A 12,049-nucleotide genomic window follows, 5' to 3' on the forward strand; every position below is an offset into this window, starting at 1 on the left:
TTTTCTTATTGTTTCTGCTATTGCTTTCTTTTCATCTTTTTGAGCGGGTATCTTTCATAAACAACCTCTCTACCTTCAAGGTAGGGTAAGGTCTATGTACACACCGCCCTTCCCAAACCCCATTTGTTGGACTATATTAGGTTTGTTGTTGCTGCTGCATGACCAACTCTGGACACACGGGATATCTCTATTCAATGATAAACTTATATAAAGTGACTTGAGCTAACGACTCAGATATTTATACATAAATTTTTGAAAAAGAAGACACTTATCAGTTTAATATGAATTAATCATCTGATGGACTAAGCAATTTGAAACAAATTAACCGAGGAAAAGATCGCAGATGACTTAAAAGATAAAATAGAGCAGTATAAACAAGTCTATCTTGTTCTTGGAGTTGCAAGAGTGATTTTTTCTAGCTATCCATCCAATAGTCTAAAGCCATTTCAAGACTAGACCCGAATCTTTCCAAAAAAGGAAGAGATCTTAGAAAAACGAAGGCGAATACCACCAAATGGCGTGACCCAAATTCATTCATAAAAATACTTATAAAGGCATCTAGTGTTAATGCCAATCACGAACAATAACTTTACGTATTGCCAATTAAAACGAGTTACTGTATCACTGCATACATGGTTGACATGCGCGGAACAAAGTGAACAAAGGAACGAACTTATTGATTATCCAGTGCAAGCCCACAAGTAATAAAGGGTTACAGTATTCTTCAAGGAAGAAACCTGACTAGGTTTTACTAAGCAATCCACTACTCATCCTGATCCAGTATGGCTCGAACTTTTGTTAGATAAGTCTGGTTCTCGACGAAGAACGTACTATTGCAATTTGTTGTCACCATTATATTTGTTAGATTGTTATGTACATAATATGAATTAATCCTAGTCCCACATAGAACATGCGTATGATATGTATTTGTATAAATAGGGCTCATTGTATTATAATTAAATAGAATATCAATAATAGATTTTCTCCGTACATTCTCACATGGTATCAGAGCATCGGTGAGAAAAGATCGTTGTGCGTCATTCCAGCAACATCCGCGAAGAAAGAACTCAGTCACAGTGCGATTTTCTGGTGACCTAAGTGAGTGTATGCGTCAAAGTCACTAATTATCGGTGTTGTGTGAATTCCAACACCACCACAAAATTTCCAAGAGAGAGGCAGCCAAACCCCAGAAAGATCCTCCTAAAAAGACCCACTCACGCGCCCTCACGCGCCTGTCAGAGATCTGCCTCCGGCGGCGCGTGACGTCTGTTCCAGCCAGAATTTGAAATTTTTTCTATTGGACAATATTATCTTATTGCAATTCTGAGTCTACCAATCCAATTTAAATCAAATTCCGACCACTTTTATTTTTTTTGGCATGAACAATGATTTTCCGGTGTGAACAGTAATTTCCAGAAAATTTTTGCTTTTCCCGGCGTAAATAATGGCATTCGTATCAGAAGCCTTTGACTCACAATCCGTTGGATCCAATGCATTGAATCCAATCCAGATGGTTTCTTTACCGGATTATATTGAGTTCTTTCAGTACAAAGCATGTAAACAGACATCTTCAGGGATAGCTTTCGTTGTTCAAATAGATAGTAGCATGACTTGTGTCTCCCATTATTCAACCTCTAAGTCTTGGGTCATTGATTCAGGTGCATCTAATCATATTTCTGGTAACAAATATCCTTTCACTACTATTTCATGTTCTCAATCTCTTCCAACAGTCACAATGGCCAACAAGTTTCAAATCATGTCAAATGGAATAGGTCAAGCAAGTCCACTTCTTTCCTTACCTTTAGATTCAGTTATTCATATTCCCGATAGTCCGTTTATTCTCATAGTTGTTAGTCGCTTATCCAGATCACTTAAATGCTCTGTTTTATTTATTGATGACCTTGTTTTTATACAGGAACGCAGTACAGGGCGGATCATTGGTACCGGGCGTGAATTTGATGGACTTTATTACCTTATCCTTGCAAAATCACATGGACTCACATCTTGTCTTCCTTCAACAACTTGTCGGGCGATGTGCACAGATAGCCACTAACAGCTTATGTCTTTATTTTAAAGCCAGCGTTTTAAATGTCTTTAGTCTTTAGCCACTGGTTTAATAAACTTTAACTGCTCGGACAAAAATACCCTTCTGCTCATGTCCTTAACTTCAGGACTTCAGGACTACATGTCCTTAACTTTTGAACTTGAAACTCTAAGTTCAGGACTTCAAGACTACATGTCCTAAATTTTTAATTCAAGGTTACATGTCCTTAAGTTTTGAACTTGGAACTCAAACTTCAAGACCAAGCGTCCTTAACTTTTGAACTTGTAAGTCAAAGTTAAGGACCTATTGTCCTTAACTTTTGAACTTGTAACCGTAAGTTAAGTACTGCTTGTCCTTAACTTTTGAACGTGTAACTGTAAGTTAAGGACTGTCTGTCCTTAACTTTTGAACTTTAAACTCAAAGTTAAGGACTGCATGTCCTTAAGTTTTGAACTTGAAACAATAACTTAAGGACTGCATGTCCTTAAGTTTTGAACTTGAAACTATAAGTTAACGACTGTCTGTCCTTAACTTTTGAAACTGAAACTCAAAGTTAAGGACAGAAAGTCCTTAAGTTTTGAACTTGAAACAATAACTTAAATACTGACTATCCTTAACTTTTGAACTTGAAACTATAAGTTAAGGATTGTCTGTCCTTATCTTTTGAACCTGCATGTCAAATTTAAGGAATGCATGTCCTTAACTTTTAAACCTGCATGTCAAACTTAAAGACTCATGTCCTTAACTTTTAATCTTTGAACTCAAAAAAACAAAAACAAGGAAAGAAGAAAGAAATTACTGTACGTAATTGAGACATCTGCTCAAAAATTCAGAACTTGAAAATTTTGATGATGCAAAAGGAACTACGGTACGTATTGGTAAAAGGAATAGTGAAGCAAAATCAGAAGGATCTCGTGATGGACCTGGTTATGTCCTAGTAATTGGGGTCACTAATAGACCTGATGCTATTGACCAAGCATGGAGGAGGCCGACCGTGAAATCGCCTTGGGTATTCCAGATGAAAATGCAACGCGAAAGAGAGGAAGAAAGGGTAAAATTGTCTTTTTCTATTAGTAGTGGCTATTTTTGCTGAGCATTATAATTAGTGGATAAAAATTAAAGACACCCTTAATTAGTGGCTACTACACGCCATTTTTACCAACTTGTCTTGTTACTGATTCACCAGATTTATTACATAAACAGTTGAGACATCCCAGTTTGTCAAAACATCAGAAAAGGTACCCGATTTATCTCACTTGTCCACTCTAGAGTGTGAGTCATGTTAGCTCGATAAGCATACCCGCTCCCATTTCCCTCGGCGTCTTGATAATTGAGCAAAATCACCTTTTACTTTAGTCGATTCAAATGTTTGGGTCCTAGTCGGATCAGTTCTACCTTGGAATTCCGCTACTTTATTAGTTTCATTGATGATTATTCTAGGTGCACTTGGATATTTTTGATGATAAATCGATCTGAGTTGTTTTTTTATTTTTCTAACCTTTAACGCTGAAATTCAAAATTAATTTGGGGTTTCTATCCGCACATTTCGTAGTAATAATGCCCTGGAGTATTTGTCTTCCCCATTTCGGCAGTTTATGAACTCTCATGGGATTATTCATCAAACATCTTATCCGTACACATCCCAACAAAATGGGGTAGCTGAAAGAAAGAATAGACATCTTATTGAAACTACTCGTACCCTATTCATACAATCTCATATTCCGTTGCATTTTTTGGGGGATTCAGTTCTTACATCTTGCTATCTTATTAATCGTATGTCATCTTCAACTATCCAGAATAACGTTCCATTCTATGTCATGTTTCCTCACTTACCTTTGTTCTTTGTTCCACCTCGTGTCTTTGAGAGCACGTGTTTTGTTCATAACTTTACTCCAGGAAAAGATAAGTTAGCTCCCCGTGCTCTTAAGTGCGTATTTTTGGGTTACTCGAAAACGCAAAAGGGATATCGATACTATTCTCCTGACCTCTAGCGGTACCGTATGTCTGCTGAGGTTACTTTCATTGAAACCCAATCATACTTCACAGATCCAGGTAATCACTTAGATATTTCGGAGGTGCTAACAGTTCCATCTTCTGGATATTCAATCACTATCTCCCATTCACCTTCCTCTATAACTCCAGCTTCACCACCTACAGCTCCAGTCGCAGCTCCACCACTTATAGCTCCAGTTCCACCACCTAGTCTAGTTCAACCTTATACAGCTCCACCACTCCTGACTTATCATCATCGTCCGCACCCAGCATCAGGTCCAGCTGATTCACGTCCTGCACCTGACCCTGCTAATAATACGGACTTGTCCCCTCTAGTCAATCAATTACACTACGGAAAGGTATACGGTCCACACTCAATCCTAATCCCCATTATATCGGTTTAAGTTACCATCTTCTGTCATCACCCCATTGTGCATTTGTATCATCTTTGTCCTCTGTTTCCATCCCTAAGGCTACAGGTGAAACGCTATCTCATCCAGGGTGGCAACAAGCTATGATTGACGAGATGTCTTCTTTACACACGAGTGGTACTTGAGAGCTTGTTTTTTTTCCTTCGGGTAAATTAACTGTTGGTTGTCGTTAGGTGTATGCAGTCAAAGTCGATCCAGATGGCCAGGTTGATCGACTTAAGGCTCGTCTTGTTGCCGAAAGGTATACTCAGATATTTGGGCTCGATTACAGTGATACTTTCTCTCCCGTGGCTAAAATAGCACAACCCACCTTTTTATATCCATGGTTGTTATTCGTCATTGGCTCTCTATCAGTTGGACATTAAGAATGCTTTTCTTCACGATGACCTTGAGGATGAGGTTTATATGGAGCAACCACCTGATTTTCTTGCTTAGGGGGAGTCTAGTGGCCTTGTATGTCGGTTGCGCCGGTCCCTCTATGGTCTAAAGCAGTCACCTCGAGCCTGGTTTGGTAAGTTCAACACAGTTATTCAGGAGTTTGGCATGACTCGTAGTGAAGCTGATCACTCTATGTTTTATTGGCATTCTGCTTCAAATCTCAGTATTTATCTGGTGGTTCATGTTGATGATATTGTTATTACCAGCAATGATCAGGATGGTATTACTAAGTTGAAGCAACATCTCTTTCATCACTTTTAGACTAAGGATCTAGGCAGATTAAAGTATTTTTTAGGTATTGAGGTCGCTCAATCTAGCTCAGGTATTGTAATCTCACAACGGAAGTATGCCTTAGACATTCTCGAGCAGACATGAATGATAGACTGTAGACCTATTGACACTCTTATGGATTCCAATACTAAACTTTTACTAGGACAGGGGGAGCCGGTTAGAGATCCTGCAAGATATAGGCCGCTGGTTGGTAAATTAAATTACCTTACAGTGATTAGACCTAACATTTCCTTTCCTGTGAGTGCGATAAGTCAGTTCCTGGATTCTCACTGTGATAGTCATTGGAATGCAGTTGTCTGCGTTCTTCGATATATAAAATCAGCTCCTGGCAAAGGATTATTGTTTGAAGGTCGAAGCCATGAGCAAATTGTTGGGTGCTCAGATGCTGACTGGGCAAGATCACCCTCTACTAGATGTTCTACGTCTGGATATTGTGTTTTAGTATGAGGTAATTTGTTGTCTTGGAAGAGCAAGAAACAAAATGTAGTTGCTCGATCTAGTGTAGAAGCGGAATATTGAGCAATGACTGTGGCAACATGTGAGCTAATTTGGATCAAACATTGCTTAATATGTTTGAAATTTGGTGAGGTCAACAAGATGGAACTTGTGTGTGATAATCAAAATGCCTTTTATATTGCCTCAAATTAGGTGTTCCATGAAAGAACTAAACACATTTAGACTGACTGTCACTTTGTCAGACAAAAGATACTCTCAGGAGATATTGCTACAAAGTTTGCGAAGTCGAATAATCAACTTACAAATATTTTCACCAAATCCTTTATTGGTCCTCGTATTAGTTACATATGTGACGAACTCGGTACATATGATTAGTATGCATTGGCTTGATGGGGAGTGTTAGATAGTTACGTACATAATATGAATTAGTCCTAGTCCCACATAGAATAGGAGTATGATATGTATTGTATAAATAGGGCTCATTGTATTATAATTAAATAAAATATCAATGATAAATTTTCCTCCAGTTTCTCACAATATTGACCTATGTTTACATAACCAATTGACTTATAGATAGATGAATCTGGCCAATGCAGTATGTTGACGTTCCACATTCAGCAAGAGACAAGGGCTGAGCTCAAAGTTGAGAAAACCAAAGAAAAATATTTACAGAATTTCTTGCTCTAAGCTAATACAGGCTAGTTTCTCCATACGAAACTTAGAACAGACACACAGGTACCTACTATGGATATTAAAGCTGAAAAGCCAATTCTATAGATATCCTTCTCCATCCCAATTTGCCTGGTTCAAAACGAGGACTTGCTCCTCTAAAAGCAACAGGCGGCGACAACCCATCTAAAAGGAGCCCAAAAACAAAACCCCTCCATTGGCATCAAGTCATCAATTAAGTATTAGCATGATCATGTCACTTTAACAAATCTTCCAAGCATTCATCAAATTAATTATCTACGCGCACGATCACGCCAAGAACCTTGTTGCATTGCAAGTGCCTAAATTCATATATCACGAGCATGAGTAAGCACAATGGGAAAAAAAACCAAGATAAAAAGCAAAAACCTAACCGTGTAATAATGAGCAACAAACTGCAATGTCAAGATTTAAGATATCACCTGCCCGCTGATGAGACTTGTGGCAGGAGCAGTTTCAGAGATGTCCTTTTTGCCATTATCCTCTTCTGCTTCATAATCAGTTTCGGTGGAAGGTGGAAGTGGCAGAAGTGAGGGAACTCCAAAGATAGCCTCATCATGAGCAGCCTTGATTTGTTCCTCCCTCCTAGTCTTCAAATCAACAAAATTTTATAACAGAACGAACATCAGTTCGCTCTCCCTTTGACATGACCAAAGCCCATTTGCATCATGTTCTATGAGAAGGAAATGATAACACAAACAAAAAGTGCACATACCTCCACCGCAGAAAACCGAAAGCTTTTGCCAATGTGGTTGACTAAAGCAACATCATCTTCTGCAGCTAAAGCAGTCAACAGTGTTTATCAGTATCAGCAAATGGTAAGGAAACTTTCTGTCTACAAAAACATTGATATAAGCAAGAAGGAAGGTTCCCACAGGCCCACAGGAAACAAAAAAAAATATCATCATGCCCCTGTTAGGAAGTAATCTTAGTTTCACGCAAACATCACACATAATCATGTAATTGCTGCAATAAAGCAGCTTCGCTATAACAAACCAGACATCACATCCATATCTCCACGTGACATGTATAAAGTATAGTACATTTGCTTTATTTGGATTGACCTCATCCAAATTAAGATGTTTTAGAGAAAGGTCCGCAACACATTTTAGGCAAATTATGAGTTTCATTTTAGATGAAATGAAAACAAATCCTTCACAAGCAGGGATAACCTAACAGTACTCCCTTTTCCAAACTTTTACTGTCAAACATCTTTGTTGGAGTTCCTAAATGTTGTTTTAGCCTGGCATCTTACATCCACACTGACTGTGGATATATTGGAAACGCTGTATCCCTTAAATCATCATTAAGTTGAGGATTTCTAGCATGCTACAAGTAGCCAGACAAATAAGTATATACATTACTTGCAAATTCACCACTTGTTCGTAAATAAAGGAACAGAATCGAAATCCAGCCTTTCCTAGAGCAGGCCAAGAAGCCTGGAATTTGATTTTAGTACAGTTCATCCTATTACTTATTGCCGCGAGAATAACAGTCATACTACAAGTGATATAGAAAATGATTCAATTTGACAAAGTCCATAAGTAAGTAATAGCAGCCAAATAGCTTACCTTCGATCTCCTCTTCATCCAAAGGGGCATCCTTGTCGAAGTCAAAACGCTCCCATCCAGAGCCCATGCCTTTTGTTTCATCTTTTCGAGCTGTCAAAAGGTTAAAAAAGAATACAATATGCCAATTATATCCATACTCATATTGAGTTACAAACTACAATCTCTTCCACCTTTTGTATTGAGATTGTAGAATAGCTAGTAAGAAACAGAAATGTAGAAGAAAAGCAAAAACTTAGGAAATAGCTACTTCGCATAAACTTATAAGCAACAATATGCTCTATGACATACTTCTTTAGTCATCTCTTACATATACTGATGGCAGGCTCAGATTCTCCTTTTAGGAAGCCATCATTATTATTACCATTCTTTATAGGAGGAGTTATGGCCCGATAATATTCAGCAGAATTAGGTAATATCTCACGAACCAGTATACACTTTTTTTAACTATAAGGCAGTATACACATAATTAGTATCTATTATATAGTACATCAAACAGCCAACTTACATATTAGGCATCCACAATTTGAAGAAATTTCTAACAATTAGTAACACTTTCATACACAAAAAAAGAGCAGAAACACAAATTAAAAAATACCAGTTTCTGAAAGCTGAAGTTTCATTTTGGCTTTGACTCTTTCAGCTGGAGTCTGTTCAACGTAGCAGCAAAAAATTAAATAAGCAAATAAATCATCTCAGCCTCAATAACAAATAACAATGTACTTGAAGATCTTAGAGGATACAATATCAGAGTCCAATAAAGAAACTTCAGCCTAGCAATCCAAGAAATGAGTTGCATCTACTTGGTAGTCATATAGGTGCTTTACAGTCCATTATCACAGATTTGAAATCTCAGATGAATAGTTAGAGGAAATATACGGATATGGGAGCATTGGTAAAATCTCTTATACAATCAATTTGTCTGTTTTATGTGCTCAATAACCAGAAGATTCCTCGTTTCTTTAGTTTCAGCAAATTTGTAAGTATATCAGTCTTAAACACATTTACTGAAATCGATAACGTTGGCTAATATTCTATCTGAAGTTCTGCACTTCTGCAATGTAGTCATTCTTATAGCATAAAACATGATGGTAACATGTTCAGCCAACATTATCCACTCTTCCCTTTCAGCAATTGCTGTGAAATACTTTAAATCGTTGAATTAGAATGCGAGACTGTGCAACCTCATTATATACTATGTCAGATCCACGTGTAAGCGTGCACATAAATCCGCACATTTTACACATTCCAGCAATTTGTTAAAACCCTACAGTACATTAAAATTACCTTATCTGGCTGTAATCACAGTATTGATCAGTAGTGTGATTCTCCACAAAAAGGTATTGCCTAATCCTATAAATGCCATTTTTTTCCTCATCCTATAAATGCCGTTGACAATGCATTATACTAGCAGCAAAAATAGCATAAAATTATAATCACACAAGCTAAATTGAGAAATAAAATTACCATAATTTCATAACCTTCAATCAATTTGCTATAATCAACCGTAGCAGCCCTATCTTTCTCCGATCTTCGATCCCGTGGTGACACACTCCTTGACCTCCTTCTACTCTTCTTCTCTTTTTCCCTATATTTACCTCTATCTCTACTTTTACTTCTACTTCTAGACCTATATCGACGATTCGACCTATAAGCATCTCGGCTTCGGCTTCGGCTTCGGCTTCGACTCCGATTCCGGCGTCTGGAATGCCTCTCTTTATCTCTGCTCCGGCTCCGGCGCTTTGAAGTTCGGCTCGGACTTCGACTTCTCCGGCGCGAATGCCTTTCGCGGCTTGGACTTCGGCTTCTACTGTTTTTTCCTTTTGATGAAACCCTAGAAGAAAGGCTACTGTCGTAATTTTCATCGTCTTTAGGTTTCTTCTTGAGCTTGAGCTTGTTTTGGATGGATTGAAGCTGAGCTTGTTTTTCGAACTCGGTAGTTTTCGACGGGCTTGATGCTCTGACAAAGCTACTTAGAAATGAAGATGAAGAAACAAGAGCAGAGCCACGGGAGGGAACGGCGTCGTTATTGGAAGTTGAAGAAAAGCCTAGACCTTGCTTGAACTTTGCGGCGCCTTCTCCTTTCCGTGTGAGCTCGTCGTAGTATGCTGCGGCCTTTTCTTCCTCCATCTTACGGCGGAGGAGTGGTGGTGCACCGCCGTTGACGCTACCAAAAGGCTGTTGATATGAAGGTTTGGGCCTCAATGTAAACCATTTTTGCGAAGTACACAAATAGCCATCTTAGGTTTCCTACATAGGAATTAGCCAATAATTATTTTATCATACAACAAAAACAACAACTTAATAAAATCCACTATACGCGTAGGGGTGTTCATGATTCGGTTTGGATCGGTTTTTCCCTAAAAAGAAACCAAATCAAGTAAGTCAGTTTTTCAAATATTAGAATCAAACCAAACCAATTAAGTCGGTTTTTCTCCATTTGGTTTATGTCGGGTTTTGTCCGGTTTTCGGTTTTTTTGGTTATTTGTCGGTTTTTTCTTAAATATAAGACATACACTACCAAACACATATTCCAGCGACCACAATTTCAACGTAACACTATCAAATCAATTGCCCTTTCAGAAATCTATTATTTACCAAGATATATTGATGATAATTGAATTAAATAGTGATGAATAATTTAAGGACTCAATTAAAAATATATTATTTTTAACAGGACATGGATTCTTACACTTAACAAAAGAAAACTACCAATCATATTAGAATGTAAAGGTAAAGAACTATACTAAAAGTGCAAGCTATTAACATTTGTCATAAAATTTTTGAAATTTTGTATAAAAATATACATATATATAGATGCAATAATAAATTTGAAATAGCTACTCCTATAGTCGGTTTGGTTCGGGTTTTTTTCGGTTTTTTCTGATTAAAACCATAACCAAACTAAATTTGATCGGGTTTTAAAATTCAAAACCAAAACCAAACCAAACCAAAAAGTATCGGTTTTTTTGGTCGGTTTGGTTTGGTTTTCGGTTTGGTTCGGTTTTTCGGATTTTTATGAACACCCCTATATACGCACATCTTTCCCCTACCCGAAGAAGTAGAGAAGTTGTTTCCGAAAGAACCCCCACTCAAGAAAACAAAAAAGACAAAAGGAGACAATATTAGTATCACCACAGAAATCATAGAAAAAATAGGAACAACATGAAATCTAGAAGAAAGATGCAAAGCAAAAGCGATAGCTAGTAAATAGGTTCTGCACTGAAAAGCGAAATAGTAAGACACAACATTGTCACTAGCTATCTTAGACAAAAACCCTACTGGATTAGTCTCAGAATCATACGAAGTATGGCAAGACTCAACTACCTCCTAACCTACAACCGTGATACTCGACCTTCACATCTTCCTATCAAGTGTCATGTCCTCGGAAATCTGAAGCCTCGCTATATCCTGCCTGATCACCTCTCCCAATACTTCTTAGGCCGCCCTCTACCTCTTCTCGTGCCCTGCACAACCAGTCGCTCACACCTCCTTACTGGGGCATCTGGGCTTCTCCTCTGAACATGCCCGAACCATTTGAACCTCGCTTCCCGCATCTTGTCATCAATGGGAGCCACGTGCACCTTCTCCCGAATATCATCATTCCTAATCTTATCCATCCTAGTGTGCCTGCACATCCATCTCAACATCCTCATTTCTGCTACTTTCATCTTCTGGATATGTGAGTTCTTAACAGGCCAACACTCAGCCCTCACATCATGGCCTGTCTAACCACCGCTTTATAGAACTTACCTTTGAGTACCGATGACACTCTCTTGTCACACAGGACTCCGGATGCTAACCTCCACTTCATCCATCCTACTCCAATACGGTGTGTGACATCCTCGTCGATCTCCCTTCCCCCTGGATAACCGACCCAATGTACTTGAAGCTACATCTACTTGGGATGATTTGTGATTCAAGCCTCACATCCACACCCACTTTCCCCGGCTCAGCGCTGAACTTATCATGAAAATTTGAACTAAAAATCTTTACTTGAGGACAGAAAAACTAAAATTTAGGACACATTAGTTAATTTTGAAATAGCAGTCATCTAGAATGATTACCTGATGTCATTTCCACAACTTCTTTAGTATCTAGGCCCCGTTAAAATTTTGATA

General features: G+C 38.2%; 1 protein-coding gene across 2 annotated transcripts; it reads right to left on the reverse strand.

The window, feature by feature from the left end:
• Positions 1 to 6,114: 6,114 nt before the first annotated feature.
• On the reverse strand, positions 6,115 to 10,174 carry LOC109237472 (serine/threonine-protein kinase fray2). Of its 2 annotated transcripts, none has more exons than XM_019403783.1 (6): positions 9,396 to 10,174; positions 8,527 to 8,578; positions 7,932 to 8,021; positions 7,076 to 7,140; positions 6,783 to 6,950; positions 6,115 to 6,662 (listed from the first exon to the last, which is right to left on the reverse strand). In XM_019403783.1, exons 1-6 carry the CDS (start codon positions 10,056 to 10,058, stop codon positions 6,615 to 6,617), a joined length of 1,086 nt encoding a protein of 361 aa, XP_019259328.1. In that variant the 5' UTR covers positions 10,059 to 10,174; the 3' UTR covers positions 6,115 to 6,614. The 2 variants fall into 2 exon arrangements, with proteins under 2 accessions (XP_019259328.1, XP_019259329.1); XM_019403784.1 differs by having other exon boundaries at positions 6,735 to 6,950.
• Positions 10,175 to 12,049: the final 1,875 nt, after the last annotated feature.

The sequence above is a fragment of the Nicotiana attenuata genome, unplaced genomic scaffold (assembly GCF_001879085.1).
Source record: "Nicotiana attenuata strain UT unplaced genomic scaffold, NIATTr2, whole genome shotgun sequence".
Classification (NCBI taxonomy): Eukaryota; Viridiplantae; Streptophyta; class Magnoliopsida; order Solanales; family Solanaceae; genus Nicotiana; species Nicotiana attenuata.

Excerpts from the sequence above, each read along its gene's own strand:
- LOC109237472 (XM_019403783.1), bottom strand. The coding sequence starts at position 10,058 with ATGGAGGAAGAAAAGGCCGCAGCATACTACGACGAGCTCACACGGAAA. Across the intron at positions 7,141-7,931 it reads GGATGAAGAGGAGATCGAAG|CTGCAGAAGATGATGTTGCT; the intron begins GTAAGCTATTTG and ends TGACTGCTTTAG. Across the intron at positions 6,663-6,782 it reads CAAGTCTCATCAGCGGGCAG|GCACTTGCAATGCAACAAGG; the intron begins GTGATATCTTAA and ends ATATGAATTTAG.